The following is a 23,206-nucleotide window of genomic DNA, read 5'->3' as shown; positions in this document are numbered from 1 at the left end:
GCAGTCTTCGATGAGCCTACTTTGTCGATCCAATCGTAGTTTATTTAGACCCACTGTAATATCTTTGGTATTTTCCTGGATAGCGGATGGGGTTACTGACCGGTTACTTGCAGATTTGACCGAGTCTGATGCGGTCAACATCTGACACGACACCGCACTATCTCTATCCTCCTCGCCGCCGTTTAGGCAAGCCAATGTAAGTAGCGAATCCTCGATTAACTGATCCGTCTCATCATCCGGATAATCATCGTCATCATCGCCTTCGTATCGACTTTCCATTCCTTGGTCATCGCCCAGTTCGCTTACGGTCCACGAAGAACACGACGACATCGACAACCGATGAACTGCGTGCAATAAATGATCATCCTCGAAATCGGTCGACAACCACGATGACGACTCTGAACAGACAAAAGAGCCAATGCTCTCGATGCTACAGTTTGACAAGGGTCGACCACCAGAATATCGGTAAGGAAGATACCCCACCATTGGCCTACTCGACGTTGCGCCTCCAGATACGCTGATAATCGGCTGTTGAAGCCCCGATTGTTGCAGCGGGTAAAAGGCTCTTGTGGTTTGCATTTCACTCTCCATTTTAAAGTAAATTCCACAGAAATCCAGTAAACAAAACACGTATATTGAAGAAAACAATATCACTCTCGACGCTCTTTAATGAGATCATGTACAGAGTTTCCAAGATGCTTGCTTAATTGTGGGAAGCGTCAAATCGGTGTTGTCTTTGCAAATAAGGCGTTTGATTTAGAGCTCATTACGGTGGGGGTTTGTCGTTGTTGAATGAGTGAAATTAAGAACAATGACGTGGAAACCTAGGAGATAGAAAACAGGAGACTTCCTGAATCCTGACTAGGGGTAATAGATCACCCCCTCCCTTGCCCCCCTCACCTGAACAGCTGCAGGCAGAATGATGATAGCTGTCTCTATTACTCATTCATTCGATATAAATACCAGAGTCGTGAATGTGACACAGGGAATTATTTATGCATGCATCGTACTATTTTATCCTTTGAAGAATAAATGACATAATTATCTAACCATTTATAACATGAATCAAATGCTAAAGCAATCAGGAAATGGGTACTTTAGCAATGTTTTATATAGTTACTTAAAAATGTTTTATAGTTGTCGATAATGATGTTAATACTTTAGACATTATTACCTTTTGTCAATATCAACATTATCATCATCCTCATGCTCATCATCACCACCATCATCATCAGATATCATTATCATCAAGCTTATTTTCATTATTACAATTTTCTTTAGGGGTTGTAATGGTAAAATCTCAATTTCCAGGACCTCAATAGGAACATTAAAAATAAACCATATTGTTAGTGGGGATTCAACGACCCTTTCTACCCCCCCCCTCTCTCTTTCTATTTATCTCTGAGGGATTCAGGGCAAAGGGGCATGTGCATCAACTTTTTGAGGACCCATTTTATAAGTGGGCCCTCCTTTTGGTGAATACTGAATCTGCTCATTAATATCGGAGCAAATCTACAAATCATTACTATTTTGGCCCTTAGGTAAAAAATGCTGGCCTCTAAATTTTCATAAATTCAACAATTTAAACAGAAAAGCTAACATTTAAAATTCAGTAGAAATGCTGGCCTCTAAAATTTTTAAATCCAACGGTTTTAACAGAAAAGTCGACCTTTGTAATTTGGAGCACAACACCTGACAGATAATTGGCATTGCAACAACACAAAAGAGGAAGGAAAAGAGGTTAATTCTTTAAAGAAAAAAACAAAGAAAAAAGGTGACATCTGAGAACAATAATTATACTGTCATGTTTTTTATTGCCATATTATTTCAATTGGCACCCAACCAGCAAAGTTACAAAGCTGCTTTTAAAGGGCTGTTTTCAAAAAGTCAAATTGTAACAAATATTTACATCTTTATATTGCCCTAAGTAACTAGTCATGAATATTTTTACTAGCATTCTTGTATAACATTTAAATCAGTTTCATGGTACAAAGTAAACAAATAGTAGGCCTATATGTTCCTTCATTCAAACACAAAGTAAAATTTCAAGTAAAAGGGGGGGGGGGGTGCTATGCCAAAGGTGAGCTGGAACTGATATATCTTGGTTCAACTTTCATGATTTATATTTTGAAAACAACCTTACAAAGTGTTTTTATTTGGCAAGTGTCATGATCAAAATTCGACAATGAATAGTAAAATAGTAATGTACACTGTTTAACATTGAGTATTTGGACTGTGACACACATATTATGACATTGAAAAACTCACAATTATCTGTAAAAAATATACATATCATCTGATTGATCTCCAGACAATTAACAACAACTGAAAAGTCCATGGAAAGACTTGTTCTGAAGGGAGGGGGTGAGTTATCCTTGTTGGAGTTCAAAAATATCAACAGCCATGGGCCAACATTCAATTTGGTTAATGAATAAGGGAAAAAACAATACAAATTCTGCATGGCTCTGCAAATGAGGCTCATAACATTCAATTTAAATACATGTTCTTTGAATTCAATTACTCAGATTAGAATCAGAATTGTTACTAATGCATTGTCACATCACATTGTCATTTCAAAAGTAACTGAAAGATGCAATTAAAACCTCACACCACTATATTTATCGCATAAATATAATTATTCTCTTAATTCAAACAGCAAATATATATATTATTTGAAAGTGCAAGACAGACATTTGTATTGGGGTATCATATGGTTGAAGAGAGATTGATATTATAAATGACAATAGAGTACTAAAAACCCCAAACTGTGATTTTTTAAATTCATTTTTTAATTTCCATTCAGTCAATTTTTTTAAACCAGGTCCACCATTGCTCTACGATAAAAATTCTGTCAAATGCAATTTTCTGCAATAATTCTAAGAAAAAAAATATTTCCCGTTATCAACATCATGAACTTATATTCCTATAAGAAATGGAAATTATAAGATAACAAATAGGATAACTGCTAGCAGGTGAGTAAGCTCACAAAATCAAGCTATAAAAGATTCACGATGCTTTAATTCTTTGGTGAATTTTCATAAACCGTCATCATTTTGTTGTTTCATTTTACTTATTTTATTAAAACCAACTCGATGCGATGACCCCCCCCCCGCCATCCTTTAAATTAGAAGGCAATGTAAGAGCACCTGTCACCCTCTACAGTTTGTATGAATAACACAAGATTGAAGAAATGATGGAGAGAACACATATTAGTACACATGAGTTGCAGGACATTTTGATTGGGTAAAGGGGGGGGGGGTGCAAGATTACACCTAAAAATGATGTTAGTTCTGTTTTTTTTTCCAATCAAATAACTATAATGCAACATGGCAAAGAACTCTAATTTTGATACTTTCTTTAATTTTCTTCTTCTTTTTCTACATTCTTCTCCCCCTTATGATATTGCAACCTGAGAAATCAAATATCATGAACACCCCCCCCCCAAAAAAAAAAAAATCCTGGCCCTGCCCCTTTGAGTTGATCAAGCCAATTCACTGAATATACAGTATGTTCTATTGGTACATCTCTTGGCATAAATATTTGAGGTTTCATTTATAATTTACTGCACAATTTCATCTCTAGTATTTAAAAATAATCACACATTTACAAAACATACATCTCTACTGATAGAAGAACACAAAGCATACATGTATATTCCACTTTAAATACAATACAGCACATTATTGTCACATTCAAATAAAGATGCAAGCAACATTTTCCAAGTCATTTTGTTATGATGCATCTTGCAATACTAAATCAAATCTAAATTACTGATCACCTTATAGCAAATATCAAAAAGATCTCAAAATATATTTCACTTAAATATGATTTTCAAAGAAGGATATGAAAAAGCAAAATTAAAGCATAATTTTCATTTAACTTACAATGAAAAAAGAATCAAGGCAAGATATTTGTATACATGTAATAATATATGATAGGATATATATATTTACATAATGCACACATTAGTCACTGAGTGTGAGTGCGTATGACATACATTAATCATAGTACTTTTCATCACGAAGAAATGACAAATTATAATAAAACTTCTTGAGTATCAAAATGCAAGTCCATGCTTTAAATAGTAATATTTTACATATCATAAACCTTGCTGCTCCACAATTGGTCAACACTTCATGTAATTGTGGCTCAAAACACAATTTGCTCATAAATCACCCAAGAAAAGCTGCTTGATGAACTTGTACAGGGTGGTCCATGCATAATTTGTGCACCTTGTCATTTCAGGGACCCGTTTCATGAAACTTGCTACAATAAATTTACAATAACAGTTAAAAGCTACTAAAATTCTTCAATCTGATTGGCTGATGGTAAATTTGTTGCTGTAAGAAGTCTTAATGAAACAGGACCAAAGCGCATAGAATATATTATCATTATTTTGGACAGAAATTAAACAGTCTCTCTCACACACCCATTCTCTCTCTCTCTCTTACTCTCTTTTTTCATAACCATATACCATACTTTGTAGAGATGATAATTTAACAAAAATTGATTTTCTTTATATTCAGTGATTACATTCGTCCCCACACACACTAAACCAAATTTAATGGTGCAATATCAGGCAATATAAAAACACCTTTAGCTTTCAAGCGATAGGATGTACCAACACTTCCATGGCACTAAATAGACCTATATGCATTGACATCATCGTACCGCTATCTTAAGAGGCTGAATCCATTGCCTTGCATGTGTTGGTGATCTGCAGCTGGTGCATTCTGACAACTTCGTTTATACACATTCCTATATCCTCTGAGGGAGGGCGCTATGAGATTATGATGTCATATGCAGAAGGTTTATATAAACATATATCTCTTCTTGGTTTCATATTAAAAAAGAAAGCTACACCTAGATTGCTTAAGATGTCTAATCACCTTCATCAGTATACATGGTGGCTAATTATTTACCATGTTGACAATTACCGGTACTAAGTAATTCTATACCTGCATGTACAAATTCATTTATTGGATTCAATTTATTTACAACTACATTTCTCTACATTTTATTGCTCATTTCATTCAAAGAATGAGTGCATTACTTTAAAGAATACATTACGAAAAAAAAAAAAAGTATGCTTATTTTTTAAAAATAAATATTTTCTGTAAATGATTTGTATTAAGGTGATGAAGTGAAATTCTACCTGTCTGAATAATTTGATTACATCAAACGATTTATTTGATATAAACGAAATGACCCACTAGTAAATTGATTAATTTGGGTTTTACATGAACATTTGCATTTAAACTACTTTTAACTTTTGAATGATGCAACAATGGCTGAACTTTTCATGGCATAACAAGAGACCGGCTAATGTGAGAATGCTAAATTGTCTTGACAATAGCACAGGTAGCTTCTGTTGGTAGAGCAGCGGTCATGCAAGAGAGGTACCTGGGTTCAAATCCTCGTCAAGGCAGGATGAGTTCCAAGATGTATTTAAAAGTGTAATCTTATTGGCATGATGAATTTCAGCAGAATCACAAAGCAATCTTTGATTGCAAGCTAGCTACGATGGTGGTCCGCTGAAGCTTGTACTGCGAAGCACAAAAGTTACAAAACGGGTGAATTTCCCCGATTCGGAAAAAAAAAAATTCTCGACTCATTATTGAGCTACTCTGCCTCCAGATAATCAAATAATATGGAAGGCATGAAGATCCACTTCAAAGAAAATATTGAACACTTCGCTTCTCAAGAATTCAGTCTTTGATCTTAGGTTGTCACTGTACCATATCATCACTTGATCTGTTCCGATTGAGTTTCTGAGGGTCGTATTGGGCAAGGTTTGTGAAATCTTGGAAGACATCTTGGAACGTTTCATCGTTGGGATTTCCGAGCTCAGCGTCCTTCATCTCCTCATTCAGTTTAGATAAACGGAGCCTGGCAGATGAACAAAAATTAAAAATTGTGTAAAGTCTCAGTATGATTTCATGAATGGATTTTTATCCAGTTTATCATGAATGTATAATGAAAGAGCTGATTATAATATGATGGTAGAGGTGTTACCTAAAAAGGAATGGATGGCAGGATAAAATCCTGCCAATTTCTAAATTTGTGTCAGATCTATTATCAAGTATGGGATCCTTATAATCAGAATAAAAACCACTTTTGGCATAGGTATATCAGATTGTTCCTTGGGTGACACATTTGCTCAGCAACAATCACTCCGGGCTTTATTTTGTCTAAGATTTGGGTTAGGTGTAGGGTTGCAATAGGGTTTTATGTTAGGCTTAGGATAGGTTATAGTGTTAAATCAAGGGTTGAAGTTGGTCATTCCATTTGCGTGTGGAATTTGAAGTGGAGCAATTGTCATGGACCCACCTTGATGGGGATGTCACCAGAGGCCCATTTCATAAAAGTTGTTACAAAAACAAATTCGCTATAACAGTTTAATCCCCTCCCGTGTAAATCTGAAATAGCCCTGTTCAAATAGGGTAAAAGCTACCGAAATAATTCCATCTGATTGGCTACAGTCATAGTCATACGCCCCCCCCTTCAAAATTTACTATTTGCGTGCGCCCCCTCTATTTCAAAATCCTGGATCCACCTCTGTGCATGCCATGCTAATTTGAGACCATTCCAACTTTTCATGTGAACTAGAAAATCGAGGTACATAAAATCAGGAAGTTTACATATATTGGGAGTCAGACATTGTCAGATACTTTCCTGAAATGCGCATTAAAATCAATATGAACAAATAAACAAAGGAATTCTAATCTATCAACAAGTGGAATGCCTCTGGCTGTCTCACCTGCATCACACGATTCAATATAGCAGCAGTGCTGATTTTGAAAACTACTATAACTTGCACAAGATGTTCAGTGATACTTGGTTACTCTTATTTCCACATGTTATGAACTAGACCAATACACTTATAGATATATGATGGCAATTCAACAAATACCCCCAACGTGGCCAAAGTTCTTTGACCTTACATGACCTTTGACCTTGATCATGTGACCTGAAACTCTCACAGGATGTTCAGTAATACTTGATTACTATTATGTCCAAGTTTCATGAATCAGATCCATAAACTTTCAAAGTTATGATGGTAATTCAACAGATACCCCCAATTCGGCCAAAGTTCATTGACCCTAAATGACCTTTGACCTTGGTCATGTGACGTGAAACTCATGCAGGATGTTCAGTGATACTTGATTACTCTTTTGTCTAAGTTTTATGAACTAGACCAACACACTTTCAATTTTATGGCTGTAATTCAACAAATACCCCAATTTGGCCAAAGTTCATTGACCCTAAATGACCTTTGACCTTGATCATGTGACCTGAAACTTGCACAGGATGTTCAGTAATACTTGATTACTATTATGTCCAATTTTCATGAATCAGATCCATAAACTTTCAAAGTTATGATGGTAATTCAAAAGATACCCCCAATTCGGCCAAAGTTCATTGACCCTAAATGACCTTTGACCTTGGTCATGTGACGTGAAACTCATGCAGGATGTTCAGTGATACTTGATTAACCTTATGTATAAGTTTCATGAACTAGGTCCATATATTTTCTAAGTTATGATGACATTTCAAAAACTTAACCTCAGGTTAAGATTTGGTGTTGACGCCGCCGCCGTCGGAAAAGCGGCGCCTATTGTCTCACTCTGCTATGCAGGTGAGACAAAAATCCAATCCCTTCTGCAAAGTGAAAAAAAAGGATAAAATACACTGGATGGATACCATACTCACAATGTGACAATATCTGCATTGGTTGTTGTGATGGCAATCTGAAGAGGGTTCTGAAAAAAAAGAGAGAATAGGTCTGTAAAATACAAAATCAACTTCATCATTATATTGTAACATTGGATATTATAAAGCGCACAAATCTATGAGAAGACAAGATCCTTGGATGATTCCAATATCATCCATCACCCACTTTTGGCTATAACGGTCTTTTTTGTATTTTGGTGTTCAGATGACTCTTCCTACCAACACAATGGGCTGAAGTAATTCAAATAACACCCATTTTACAGTTTTTGTTTGTGTACCACAATAACCATTCACGTAATCTATTTTCTATTTCTGCACATGGGGAGATGCTCACACTTTGTATAGATCTGCAATTGACACTCAAAAAGCAGGAAGCAGTTTTTAATGGAGGAGTGAAGAATAGAAAACAGATAATGCAAAGTCAAAACACAAGGATTTATTTTAAATTGTCAATTCAATTAATTGATTTTCAACCATTTTCCACAATTCAATGAAAATTACATCGAAATTGTACAATAATAAAAAATAAAAAAAATAAAAACAATGAAAGAAACAAAAAATAGAGATGCTTTAAGTAATGCACAACTTTATAATTATTTGTATATATCAAGACAAGTAGGCTTCTGGCTTATCATTTATTGCATATTAAAAAGCATTAGGCAGGGGCCGCAGAACGGTTTTCAAAGTGGGGGGGCTGAGCCAAAAGTGGGGGGGCTGACCATGCTAAAAATCACAATCATATGGTAAATTTTACGTTTTTTGTACACGGTTTTGGAAAAAAGTGGGGGGGCTGAAGCCCCCCCAGCCCCCCCGGTTCCGCCGCCCCTGTTAAGCATTATGCAGATAGTATTGTGGCTATTAACATGATTTTTTTTTTTTTGGGGGGGGGGGCAAATCCTAGTGTTTGCTAAAATTGTTCATGACACTGGGACACAAATACACTTTGATGAAATGATTTATGGCACCCTTAACGTGTTTGTTATACAGTCATAATTACGTAACTTCTATATCCTTATGAAACTTAACCCTTAAATATTTGTAAAAATTAACCAAAAATAAAAATAAATAAGGAAAAAAAATTGAAACATACCTGTCCATCACTGTCTTTTGCATTCTGATTTGCACCTCTCTTTAAACACAAACATACCAGCCTGAAAGAAAAAATGATTAGAATCATTGTTATTTGGAAGAGCTTTGGAATCTAAAAATTATCTAAATTACGTAGTGTTTTTTCTAAGCAACACAAAGCACTACAGAATTGCAAAGAACTACAAGCTTCGGATTGATATCGATTGTGTATCAAACTTTTGACATTACTTGAAGTGAATTAAGAGATTAGAAAAGTTCCAATATTAAAGAATTGACAATCAGAAAGCTTTCACTGTGACTTTGCAGAAGGTCTTGACAAAAGCATACTGAAATCCTCTACAGAAGCATGTCAAGCAGAAACGGCCACTAGGTTAAGCACTGAAATGAAGCCCCCTTCCAACTTTACTTTTTTGGAATGCATTGTATTTTTAACTGGTGTCTTAGCATCGGCTTGAGTGCTGCCAAAGAAGCAACTGGCGCACTTGCCACTTGCTTCCCTCATCCTCATCTCTGTCTCTATCCCTCTGTTTCATCTATCTGTCTATCTATCGATTCTACCTAATCTTATCTATCTACCTACCTATCTATCTACATGTATCTTTCTTTCTTTCTATCTATCTATCTGTATGTCTGTCTGTCTCTATATCTATCTAATTTCTATCTATGTTCTATCTATCTATTGTATATCTATCTGTTTGAATATGTCTGTCTATCTGTATATCTATCCATTTATCTTTCAATCTAATAAATAACTATAGTTTTCAATTTATTATGTATGTTTCTCTATCTATCTATCTTTTATCAATCTATCCACCTATATTTTATATATCCTCCAATCCATCTATCTATCTATCTGACTATCCATCTATCTGTTTAAATATGTATGTCTATCTGTATGTCTATCTTTTTATCTTTTAATCTAATGTCTATTGATCTGTTTGAATAATTATGTCTGTTTATTTGTCTGTCTATCTAATATCTATCTTTCTATTAAATCTGTTTAATATGTTATTCTATCTGTTTATCTATCAATAAATATATTGATATATTTTCTGTCTGTCCATCTGTGTATACATAATATCATAATCACCGTTATCATCATCATCATCTTATTTGTCATCAATCATTTTTATCATCATCCTCATCATCATCGTAATTTTTGTCATCAATCATTATCTATCTATCTATCTATATCTCCCCCCCCCCATCTCTGACTCTCTGCTCATCTCTCTTTTCTATCTTACCCTGTATTTCCCAGCAAGGTAGCTAAGTGGAGTATTGTCCTTCCATTTGCATCAGGTATGTTCACTTTTGCACCGTTCAGTAGAAGGGATTCCACTGAGGTTAAAGTTCCCTGGAATGAAGCAAAAAAATAAAATAATAAATAAATAAAAGAATTTAGGCAGGTTTGGCAATTCAATTTAATCAAATATTAAGGAAGTTCAAATGTGTTTTTGAAGTACAAGATTTAGCATTTACTTCTGACTGGCAGACTAAAAAATTAGATAAATTTGTCAATATGTAGATGAATAAAGAAAAGAATTTATAAATGAATTCATAAATGCATGGAAAAATGGATGGATTGATGGATGATTGAATAAATGAATGAATAAACGAATGAATGGAAGGATGATGTGATAGATGAATGAATGGATAAATGAATACATGTAAGTGAATGAATGAACAAAAAATGTATGAACGGATGAATGGGAAATGTATGAATAAATGAATGAGTGAATGAATAAATGAATGAATGAAAAATGTACATGTATGAATGAATAAATAAATTGATAGATGAATGAATGAATTGATAGATGAATGAATGAAAGGATGTATGTATGAGTGAATGAATAATTGACAGATAAATGAATAAATGGATGGAAGGCTGAATTGATTGATTGAGGCTGCATGAACAAACATTGATAAGCGAATGATCAGCTACTTACCAATGATACAGCTTTATGTAATGCCGTTCTCATATCATCATTAGGATCAGGCTTGTTAATATCTGCCGAGTGTGCCATTGCACTCATCATCACCTGTTCGCTGTTATTACAGGCTCCCTGTTGCATTGAAAGATTGGAGGAAATAGGAAAATAATAATGTGGGTATCTCAATGAACTATTATTATGTGTTTGGCGTCACCTGTGCCTGGGAGACAAAAAGATAGTTGAATCACTATGGCCCACAGGTCTCTTCTCCCGATATAACTGATTGGGGGAAGCAGGTGGACTACTACACCAGGGTTTCCCTCTACTCTTATACAAATAGTACAGTGGGGATTCTTAACATGCAAAGGTGGTGATTCTCCTCTACATTTAACATCCTATTTGAGGGACGTTTCCAACTTTCCATTTGAACTGAAAACAAAAACAAATCATTTCAGGTCCCACATATTGGGGGTCTGACATGCATATTTTATGGCATTACCCTATAGGTAATATTCCTCACATCGAGAACCACCACACGAAGTTCAGCAAGGATATCATTGACAATCCTCAAAGCATTGAAGGAATTACAATGTACGGCAGCACCAGCAACACAAATTTTGGAATCATCTACCTGCTGCAGAGAAGATGGCCTCCTCTGTTGACCGGTTTAAGAAAGTCATTAAATTTCATGTAAGAGGACAATCGATTGCAATGGACTAAGCTGACCATTCTGAGGTCTTGAATTATTGTTTTAGTGGCTGAAACATGGAGTAATGTGTGTGAGCGCTTTGTAAACGAAAAGAAAAGGTGCTCTATCAAATGTCCAGTGGATTGGATATTTTGTTCAACTACTACCGGCTAACTCAATTTTTGAAAGGGGGGCTTTTCCTTACCAGATAGAGCAGTTCTTGTGCGGTGATAGGATCCCCTTCTAAGGGTGAAGTAGGTACCTCTAATTCTCCCTCTGAGCTGTCACTTGTTACAAGTCCTACACACGCACAGAAAGACAGATGGATAGATAAGATATACTGCTTTTCCATGCAAAGTACGAAATGATTAATCTTACGGTCAGATTGGCCACAGCTTTCACGAGGAGTGCATTTTGCTGACCCCAGACATCTTATAGGGGTAAGCAAAGTCTGGTGTACCAGCAAGAAATTGCTTAGCCTGCTTAGCCTCAGCAACTGTCAGGCCAGGGAAAGCGAGATAATTACTTTTACATAAGGCACTTTCCAGTGGCATTATGTAACGTCTATTTCCCCATGAAAACAGACAACAATGTTCCTTTTATAAATGTATTCTGATGATATAGACGGGTGCTCAGAAAAGAGACATTTGAAAAATTTGTTCGAAAATGTCAAGAAAATGATAAGAGGCAATTATAATAGTGAATAATATTTTGTTGGTGATAATAGGAAAAGACATGATGGGAGGAGCAAGATAAGGGCCATTAGACCATTTCAGAAATTCTTAGCTATAAGCTTGTGAACTGGGGCTGTTTCATTGTTACAGCTGCTGTTTGTATATTTATAATAATAATAATATAGCACATAATACAAATGTCTCTAAGCGCTGCGTACTATCACCAAGGCTTTAGCATGGCAATTCTAATCTGACGCTTGAGCATTCAAGGAATTCCTTCCTACCAGGGACCAATTTACTACATCTGGGTGAAGAGTGGCAAATGTAGATAAACGCCTTGCCAAAGGATGAAGTGCTGCAGTGGGATTTGAATCCCAGACCTTGTGGTTCAAAGTCCGGAGACTTATCCGTCACTAAGCCACAACACCTATTTTGTACAATGCATAACACATAAGAACTTGTCTGGTTGCTAAACCAGATTCTCAATCATTTGAATTAACAGGGGGGGGGGGGTGTCCTAAAACATATCAGTGTAAAGAGAGCAGACTTTTAACAATGGGTAATATCTTCCCTCCTTCTTACCTTCATCATGGTTTAAATCTGGTGGTATCTTGTCTATGCTTCCTCCAAGACCACTGTCATTTGACACACCTGCTGGCGAGAACAAAATAATACAGCTTATAAATATGTAGGATTATATTGTATTAAGAGCAACTGGCTTGTGGTGTCAGTATTGGTTGGGTATTAAAAAGAGGAATAAGAAGAAAATTCTGTATTTTTTTGGAGGGGGGGGGGGGGGAATGGGGGTGGTTATATAATTTCTGTGCACATAAAATGGCTGTTATGTGTATTCTGTACTTTGGTTCTTGTTACAAATGTAGATGCTTAGTTTTTTAGCTATCTTTCATTTATCTATATATACATCTAACTGGGTGCCCATTCCATCACTGCCCTGAGTTCCAAATGACATCCATCCATCCCTTCATTTATCTCTCCACCCATCCATCTGTTCATTCATCCATTTATCCACCAATTCATCCATCAATTTATGCACCCATCCATCCACCCATCCATCCACCCACCCACCCTTCCATCCATCCATCCCTCCCTCCCTCCATCCGTCCATTCATCAGTCCATTCATCCATCCATCCATTTATCCTTTCATCCATCCATCCATCCATCCATATATCCATCCATCCATATATCCATCCATCCTTCCATCCATCCGTCCATTCATCTGTCCATTCATACATCCATCCATTTATCCTTTCATCCATCCATCCGTCCATCCATCTATATATCCATCCATCCGTCCATCCATCAGTCCGTTCGTCCATCCATCCATCCGTCCATTCATCCATCCGTCCGTCCATCCATCCATCTATATATCCATCCATCCGTCCATTCATCTTTTTATATACCTTTTCCGATTCCATTCCTAACATCACCACTCTCTTCATCATCCCCCGTCGCACCATCACTGCTCCTACTTCCAAGTGACATCTTATCTGCTGATGCCAGATGACTCTGACTTTGTCTCTTTCCTCTTCTTTTTCTTCTCCTCTTCACGATGGGCTTCGTTAACCTCTTGGCAAGAAACTGGTGCTGGACATACTTTGCTTTGATCCAGCTCTCACGAACATTGCTATTACCAGAAAACATATTAGAGGGGAGGTAGTTTCATAAAACTATTGTGGGACATACATGTAATAATCATCATTATTTTATTTTGAACTGAAAGGAGAAGCAAAAATAGGGGAACAAATAATAAAAAATACCTATTGAAATACAAATTATGGAATTGCGTGCTTATTTTGCTAATTTCTCAGCAATTGCACATTTTTTCCAGAGCCAATTGCTACATATTTTTTTTATCTATAAATACAAACATTTGGGTGGTCATTTTATTGGATTCTGTTTGAACACATTTTGAGATCATTACCACAACTGGTATTTTTCTTGAAGCTAATAAATGTCATATTCTTCTAATAATGAGATCTGAAAGGAGAAGCAAAAATAGGGGGAACAAACTAACCTGTTACATCCCGGTGAAGGGTGGACCAAAGATAGATCACTCAAATCAGCTTCATAAATCCTGTTTATTATCGTGTTACCAAGCTTCAACATGACCTGGATGAAAATAAAGATAAATCACTGACCAGTGTTTAAATTGGCAACATATTTCAGCAGAAGATATAGCCACAAGAAAAATGTACATGTCTGTTTCATAACCACGGTGGGTACAGTGGCTATTTAATTAAATCATATTTTGTTCATGCAAGTTACAAGGCACTGTTACAAGCCACTGAAATAGTGCTACATATGTTTACTATCGTGTTCCATAGACCAGACAAGAAAATATTTCAATTCACCGATCAAAATTTACATTGGCAACCCATTACAGATGAAGTTGTAAACCAAAAACACACAGCATAGTAGTCATAATTTGTATACATATAGGTACAGTATGGTGGGTATTTCTTCATGAAAGGTTTTGATTGCAAGTAACGCTTTATCCCACGCTACAGTGTATTTTAAAACAATTAAAATTGTTCTTGGCTGAGGAGGCAATTCCATAACATAATCGACCTATGACTCACATTTTCTTAATTTTTATTTCACTCCAGAAACCACTCAAGCTACGGCAATTTGGAAACATTACACCTCTTTCATATGAGGTACAATGCCCAGATCAGGCGCGGATCCAGCCAGACTCGACACAATACCTTAATCTGACTGGATCCTTGCCTGGCCAAGATGAACCATTTCAAGAACAGTCTGCATATTGGGATTCAGATGTACATACTTTACAGCCATTTTTAATTCATCAGATGCAATTTTCTGGTTACCATTGAAAAAAAAAAATGTTATCAAGATTTAAAGGCAGTTCTTACCTGATATGTTTCCGGTTCCCATTGGTCAAGTAGCAATGACCTGACCTTTGATATGTGGACACCTAGACTTCTGTGGACACCAGAACACTCTATACACAGAGTGATACCAAGATTGATGCTTGCCCATTTAGGATCTGTACAGGGAAAAAAAAGAGATCATTGCACACTTTGAAGTTTGACCCATGATCCAAATATCTGTAGACATGCCTTAAATGCTTTTATATTTTTTTAAAGCAAGGCTACTTTTCCATACAGCACAAATGGGGGGGGGGGGGGGGGGGGCACAACACATTTCAAAGGCCAATGGGGGCATTAAGGCCAGTCAACAGGGCATCCATTACCTGGCCTTTAATGGCCTTGGATTAATCTAAGCCCTGTGTCTTTTAGCACAAGACATTTTCACATACATACCCGAGGACCAATGTGGTCCTGGACCTCATCCACCCAAATCCTTTGAGATCACATATCACCTGCATATGACTTACTCCAATGACTCAAGTCATTTTGTTTGGTGCAATTTGTCAATTATTTGATTATATGTCAGACTGTTTACAGACTATTTCAAAGTACATTGACCAGTGATCTTAAAGGGATGGTCCGGGCTGAAAGTATGTATAGCTTAATAAATAGAGTAGAATTCACTGAGCAAAATGCCGAAAATTTCATCAAAATCGGATATCAAATAACAAAGTAACATAAAATCACCGGCGGATCAGAGGGGGGAGGGGGCAAAGCCGGCCCAAGCCCCACTCCCATTTTGAGAGGCACAATTACAATTTTTTATGTAAAAATGCCATTAAAACAGAAGTGTGCCCCCCCCCTCCTTTTGAAAGTGAAGACCTTTTTTTTTGCCTGTCAAATATTTTTTCGTGACCACTACCCTTAATGTTTAGTTAAAACCTTGTCAAATTTTTCCTCGGGAAAATGTGCCCCCCCCCCCTTGGTACATGTAAATCCAGGATCCGCCCCGGGATAAAATGTACCCTTAACCCCCCAGTCCTCAATACATCTCAAATAGCCCAGTCCTTTTAGGGTTAATAGGAACCAGTGTCCTTTGGGCTCTCCCTGGCTACCAGTCAATGGGTCTTTCAGTTTTCAATGTATTTAGATACCTTTTGCCAGAAATAAAATAAATAAATGAATAAACTATCTTACTGTCAGCTTTACAGTCGCAGCATTTGTCATTTCCTGGCATAGCCATGATCTCAGCTCGAATCCCTTCTTTCTTAGACTCATTGGAGAGTTGGGTACTGACGGGAGAAGGTGAAGCATTATCAAATGCACTGACCTACGAGATAATACAACAAACAAGAAGACAATCAAATGAAAAAAATATTGAAGCGACCAACACTTCATCCAGCTTGCTTTAACTGAGAGTCTGAAGTTTTGGGTGATAAAGGAAACCCATCAAATTCAGGAAAATGTTTTAACAGAGTTTCAGAGAAAACAAACAATTACAGGCCACATAGATGTAAAGTCCAAGAAACAGCACAAAACATCATGCAACGCAGATACATACATGTACCAACAAGTCGAACAGGTCAGGTTGAATCGGAATTAGATATTTGTATTCCCCAATCAATATTAGCCACCTAAAATGCTAAAATGCTATGAGGTTATCATTACTTTTTTTTTAAATTTCCATTTTCTCTTTTCACCTTTTCCTTTTTCTGACATCCCTACTTCTATTGTGTACCATTTCCTTGTCCTTTTTCCGGTAAAATATATATATTTTTTTCTTCTGTCTTTTGCTTGTACTCTAATATTGAAACTATTGCAATTGAGCATTCAGCTGCTAATTGAATTTTATTACAATAAATAAATAACATCTATACATAGATTGTCTATCAGAACTGAGCCATTAATCATTAGTAACTTGGTGGTAAAGTTACTGCCTGACAAGCATGTTCAAATTCCACTGGCTCTCAGATTCTTATTCATGTTTTTTTTTTATGCCATCAATTATTTTATGTTTTCAATATTATAAATTTATTCTTTTATTTATTACCATTTATTCATCTCATTCTAATCTACAGATTTGCATGCAAAATCTTGGGAGTGTTCATTAAGTATTTTGTCAATAATTATGTTTGAAAAATTTGCTCTCAGCCAATCAGATGCAGGCATTTCAGTAGCTTATAACACTTGCCAGAGCAAATCACTGATTACATGTTTCATGAAATGCTCCACAATACCCACCTCTCTCTCCAAGGCAGCAGGTGGAGTCTTAGCGATAGGACTGTTGAAAGCCGAGTTAATACCGGCTTGTAATGCCTGAATCCAGGCGTGACGGATGTTGTCATTATCGGCTTGAAGCACTATGGTTCTGAAGCAAGACAAGCAAAGGAGAAAATTACCTGATAATTCATAGTAAAGCGACATAATCCCCTTTCTCCTGCAGCTCACTGTGTGCGTTAGTATCGTGTGCAATCAATTTTTTTTTTTATTTGCCGTTTTGTAAATTTTGGAAAGTAATATCTTTAAGGTCAAGTTGTTTGAACTTATTATAAAGTCAAATTCAAATAGAAAAAAATATCTCATTTGATGTTCAGAGTACACCAAATATACGAATACAAAAATTTGAGCTAGGATTTAAGATGGAGTAAAAGCCACAGAAGTTGCATTTCATACCCGGGCCCCGTTGCACAAAAGTTACCATTGTGGCAACTTTGCCATGCAATGTTAACTTGCATGGAATCCTTGATTCTGATTGGCTGTTGATCAGCATTACCATGGTAGTTACCATTGGATGGCAAAGTTACCATAACAGAAACTTTTATGCAACAGAGTCCTGATCATAAAGACTGCTGTGATATCTATAGCAATGTGGTTTACATTTATACTTGCAACAGGGGCTCCGATTAGCCAAGAATTTCAACTTATCAACGTTTCCACTTTTATATATTTAAAAGAAATAATTCAGGTCATACATTTATATTGGTTGTGCAGAGTATGGGAGGTGTTTACAATAAAACATATTTTACATACTGTGTACTTATTCCGGTGGTTACCCTGAAAAGGACAAATGTTTCATTAAAAGAAGGAAATGATGGCTCTAAGAATTGTTGAAATTATAAAAATAAAGATGGTAACTTACTTGCCAGGTGAAACCACTTCAAAGCAGAATCGTCTATCTATCTCATCTAATGGTTTTACATTGCACAGTCTAAGATCATCGGAAGCTATGCTCACTTGACCCTGCCAAAATAAAATATTCATGAAGATAAACATAAAAGTGAGTGCAGATTGTCAGACAAACTAAAAATGAGTCCCAACAAATTGAATAAAATGACCATTAAGTGTATGTATGCATGAAAGGAAATATGTGCCAAATAATTCTAGTAGAAATTGTTAAATGAGCTGAGATATGAAAAAAAAAATATGGCATTTCAGCCAAATGTACTACATTTTCCCAAGAAAAAATGATAGGTTAACTGTCCGTGTGATTACCTGTATTGGTGATCTTCAGTTCAATTGTTTTTCAGCTTAGATTTTATAAATTTCACAAAGTTAGGTTGCCACTAAAATTGTAACCAAATTATAAAATGTATTTCTGCATACAAACCGTTCAGAGGGGTGTTTCATAATGCTGTTCATAAGTTAAGGGCGACTTTAAGAACGACTGGTGAACCTTTCTTACATGCTAAATAATCACAAAAGAACATTCAATGGTGAATATCATTTACCGCATGAAAGGATCACCAGCCGTTCTCATAGTCACTCCTAACTTACGAACAGCTTTATGAAACGGCCCCCAGCGTAGTCCTTATCTAAGAATAAAGTTGTGCATATCAACTCAACATATATTTCGTACTAATTGTAACTCATTAATGATCAATCACTTCAAATTGAGATTGATTCAAATCAATGTTCATTAATCACATTTAATCATTACATGTAGGTACTTTTAAAACATTATTACATGCAAATGTCAACTGACTTTTTCACTTTTTCACTTCCCTGAAACCAGACTATCCCTCCCCCTACCCCCACCTTTCAATTATGATATTCTTACCTTAGATCTTTTCTGATATATCAGTTGGTTGTCCTTTATCGTAAACCATCGTCTGAAAATTAAACATTAAAAAAAGGGATCAACTTAATATGAATCAAATAAAAGGTATCTTTACATGAAAAAGTAGAATTAAAATATGACGAATACTAATAAACAGATATTTTCTTTTTTAAAGAATGATGTTCAGTAAACCGATAAGATGCATGTCCATGAAGGCATATTCAGAGTTTATTTGACGAACTACTGAATCTTCTAAAAAGGATTAAACATATTATTAAGTGAAACTTTTCTTTTAAAAAAATCCTCTATTGTCTCCCTCTCAAAATAAAACTGTGTTGACTTGAAACACAGAGGGGGAGGGAGTCATAATCCCTTCACTTAAAGTTCAGCTGGACTTTGCAAATGGCTAGAATTAAAGCCTAATTGTTTCTGCAACTTTTGAGTATGAGTTGTTAAAGGCAGGTGTTCACTATAAATAATATTGTTAGTACTCATTTTGGTGGGTAAGAGATATCTTTTCCCCAATCTATATGAATTTAATTGAAATACTGTAGTATTTAAAGAAAACACAAGACAATAAAGGAAAATTGAGATCGATAATTGACACTCCAAAATCCAGACGTTCACATACATGTAGTCAAGTGCAAAAGAACAAACTGCTTGTCAAAACCCTTTGCTGGCTACTATAGACCTGGGTCCCGTAACACAGAGGTTAGCGATTAATCGTACACTTGATTTTGATGATTGATTGTACATTGTAGCCGATGGAATCAATTGTAGAAAAATGTTCTACGATCATTGCTAAGCTTTGTGTTACGGGGCCCAGTTTAGATTTCATGGATGGAGATAAATGACCTCCTGCTATTGCAGTTTAATAGGGGGTATAAAACACAATGGATCCCCATCCCCCACCCACCCCCTCAACAACCCTATAGTTTCCTACTTGAATCTATGCCAGTGGTATGCTACAATCAGAACAGCAAAAACCCGAGTCCAGACTGACAGAAGCTGCAATAATAATACCAATGACATAACATCGATCGGTCTAGGGTCAGTTTCGTTGGTGTGTGAGTGTAGAAAGCATATTTGGATGTGAACATACCTGTGCCATGTTTTGAATGCATTCGTTGCCCGTTTGTACAGGTAACCTTCCATAATAGGTGTCTTGCTCTGGTCAAAGGTCATGTTCCACAAGGTATCCTGTATCAGCAATCAAGGTATAAATATCAAGAAATCATAAATATGAATCTATAAACGAGGAAGAATTATGAATATGACATTGCACGTTAACCATATATCAAAAACAAATTTCATTCTGGATATCTTATACACAAATTTTTTTTAAAATAAAATGATTTATATAAATTACAATACGAACGAAATGGAAATGAATTTGTAAATATCAATCAAACTCGTCCAACCTTTCCACAGTAATCTAAGAAAATTTTGTTGGACTAAAATACAAATGATATCACTGACAGCTGTTATTCAAGTTTATATACATGTAGCAACTGAAATCCTTTATCTGATTGGCTAACGGCAGCTTTGTAGGTGAAATCACAAACAAGATATTGTAAGAATGGCTTCCCCGTTATTTCTTTTTCAAGACTTTACTCAAAAGTTTTTAATATCAATTCTTATAACATGCCAATGGCCTCAATCCGCCAACATTTTCAGAGCTATGAATGACCAACAGTAAAGAGATTTATAAAATATCTGAAATTGCAAAATATCCTTTAATTTAATCAGGGGTGTGAGTGGTCACAAACAAAAAGATCTGAAAAAAGCTGAAGGGTGTTGAAAAAGTCTGAAACAGAAAGAGCTCCCATAATTTTTGTAGAGGAAAGCCCAAAATAAGCTGAAATTAAGCTGAAAATCAAAACAAAAAAATCTGAAATCAGCTAAAAATCTGGACTCTCCCACCCCTGCTTAATACAGAGGAAATTCACCCTAAAGAAGCTGCAAATCAAGAAATAAAAAAACTGAAGTCAGCATTAAAAAGCCGAACTCTAAAAAAACTCAACTCTCACACTCCTATGATAAAGGTAAATCTTATTATTTTTTCATTTTTATTTTATTTTATTTTATTTATTTTTATCATTTATTATTATTATTATTATTATTATTTTTTTTTTTTTTGGGGGGGTACTTCTCACAACTTACTTCCTAAATCTGCAACATTGGAGAAGCTTTTAATAGCATTGCGATGAAAGTGGATTTCCAAGGCTCTTTTAAGCATTTCAAGGGCTATATCGCCCCCAGCCCCCGAGTAATTTTTCTGTGTGACATTACAAAATGCAACACGGCTGCATTTTCTCTGAGAATGACATGTTACAAGTAAATCTATAGAAATCTGTTTTGATATATCTTACCATTTCTTGGACCAGTGAATGTCTATCTTCCATTTTTCTCTTCTCAGTACTTGCCTTGGTGGTCATTCCTTGAAGCTGAAAAGACACATAATTACAGAACTAGGATGAATACAGATATCAAAGAGTTGTGAGAGAATATCGCAAAATGAAATTCTCATGTGTACATACTGTTGCATTCGCAGAGCATATTCATAGCCAATTGATGCACCCTGTTTAGCATTTGTGCTTGGAAGCCTTTGTTGAAATTCTCCCCCAGAGAGTGAAGAACATCCATACAGCTGTGTGAGTGGGCAACTCAGAATCCAACGACTGGGGTAATAATTTATTTGTAAAGTATTTAGAATGTATGTACATGTAGTATCATCATTATCATCACATGTTCTAGCTAGACCCATTGTAGTAGTGGTCGCTATTTCACAGCATTACCACGATTTTTCAGGCTGAGTTAGCGGTCTTAAAGCCAAAAGTAAAGGTAAATCAATGTAATAAAAATCTGACATACTGTACATGTATAAAGCAAATCTTTGAAGATAAACAAATATATATCAAATGTAAGAATATTTAACGTACATTATGTAAATAAAACAAGATTAAACTAAGATGGAAATGAATGCAAGAGCAATTCTCCTTGTAAGGAGTTGGTTTTGAAACACTTTTCATTTGAAATTACTGGTGGACAGAAGCAGTGTTTTTTCATGATGAGAGGCGGCCAGAAATCTTCTGTGCCGGTTGTGCCCGACCACTTCCGTCAACTGTACAGTAGTTATAACACTGATCATCATCATCATCATCATCAATCATCAATTTATCATATACTTCACCTGTATAGCAATATAGTTCTGAGGAACAGGGTCTTGAATACCAGTAAATATTTTGAAAGAGAACTTTAAAAGAGCAGCATTTCTTTAGAGAGTTCTCCTTACCATGTGTCTTAAATGTACTACATGTACATTTTATATGCAACTTTCCTTTCAAAAAACGCTTTCATTTTTTACCATGACATCATTTCACCCCGGCTTCGGATACATTGAATTTATAGGATTTCAAGAGAGGGGTTTCTACAGGAAAAGCATTTTGAGTCATACACATGCATTACGAAACCTTTTTAAAAATAATGTTTATATTTTTAAAAAGTCCTGTTTATATTACAAATATTGTGCAAATGCTATACCAGGTTTCAAAACCATGTTTCTAACCATGAAATTGTTATTAAAAATGCAATCTATATCATAGGAATTCAAGGATATCAAAGACAAAAAATTGAAAGAGGATAAGTGGGAATTCCAGAAAGCCAATCTCACATATAACCATAATGAGAAGTATGGTAATAAATCAAGTGAGCACACAACAACTTTCTTAATCCTTATGAAACAAAAACTGACTTTAGTGCAATTGCCGAATGACAATAAAAGGAGTTGGTGTAAATAAACTGTGTTAAGTAGAGTTTTAATCTGAAATTAGTCAATTCCCAAAATATGGATGATTCAATAATCTATTGATTATCTAAGGGAGTTTTCCATATTACATTTTTATTAAGGATTGATGCATCACTTGCAACTTTCAAATTTAAAACCACATGTGAAGCATACATGTAATCGTAAAGGCTTATTTTCAATGGTCTAATGCCAATTCGTCCATACCAACTCGTCTACTATCATTTGGTCTACTCACTCTACTGGTATCCATGGTTATTCACTATCTTATTGCAATTTCGGCCACTCACCATTTCGTCTAATAACCAGTTGGTCCAATAGCCATTTTAAGTCCATATACATATACCATTTGGTCTAATTGGACTATGTATGTTC

General features: G+C 35.7%; 1 protein-coding gene across 2 annotated transcripts; it reads right to left on the bottom strand.

The window, feature by feature from the left end:
• Nucleotides 1-1,794: 1,794 nt before the first annotated feature.
• LOC129275811 (arf-GAP with coiled-coil, ANK repeat and PH domain-containing protein 2-like) lies at nt 1,795-22,799 on the bottom strand. Of its 2 annotated transcripts, none has more exons than XM_064109050.1 (16): nt 21,399-22,799; nt 20,129-20,226; nt 19,027-19,078; nt 18,109-18,209; nt 17,211-17,337; nt 16,167-16,299; nt 15,012-15,145; nt 14,153-14,247; nt 13,539-13,762; nt 12,699-12,770; nt 11,648-11,742; nt 10,770-10,886; nt 10,068-10,177; nt 8,825-8,885; nt 7,714-7,763; nt 1,795-5,889 (listed from the first exon to the last, which is right to left on the bottom strand). In XM_064109050.1, exons 1-16 carry the CDS (start codon nt 21,462-21,464, stop codon nt 5,730-5,732), a joined length of 1,695 nt encoding a protein of 564 aa, XP_063965120.1. In that variant the 5' UTR covers nt 21,465-22,799; the 3' UTR covers nt 1,795-5,729. The 2 variants fall into 2 exon arrangements, with proteins under 2 accessions (XP_063965120.1, XP_063965121.1); XM_064109051.1 differs by having other exon boundaries at nt 12,699-12,767.
• Nucleotides 22,800-23,206: the final 407 nt, after the last annotated feature.

Source organism: Lytechinus pictus, chromosome 14 (assembly GCF_037042905.1).
Source record: "Lytechinus pictus isolate F3 Inbred chromosome 14, Lp3.0, whole genome shotgun sequence".
In the NCBI taxonomy this organism is placed as follows: Eukaryota; Metazoa; Echinodermata; class Echinoidea; order Temnopleuroida; family Toxopneustidae; genus Lytechinus; species Lytechinus pictus.
This window is presented reverse-complemented; position numbering and strand designations above follow the sequence as displayed.

Excerpts from the sequence above, each read along its gene's own strand:
- LOC129275811 (XM_064109050.1), bottom strand. The coding sequence starts at position 21,464 with ATGACCACCAAGGCAAGTACTGAGAAGAGAAAAATGGAAGATAGACAT. Across the intron at positions 19,079-20,128 it reads GCATTCAAAACATGGCACAG|ACGATGGTTTACGATAAAGG; the intron begins GTATGTTCACAT and ends TTTAATTTTCAG. Across the intron at positions 16,300-17,210 it reads CTGCTGCCTTGGAGAGAGAG|GTCAGTGCATTTGATAATGC; the intron begins GTGGGTATTGTG and ends ATTATCTCGTAG.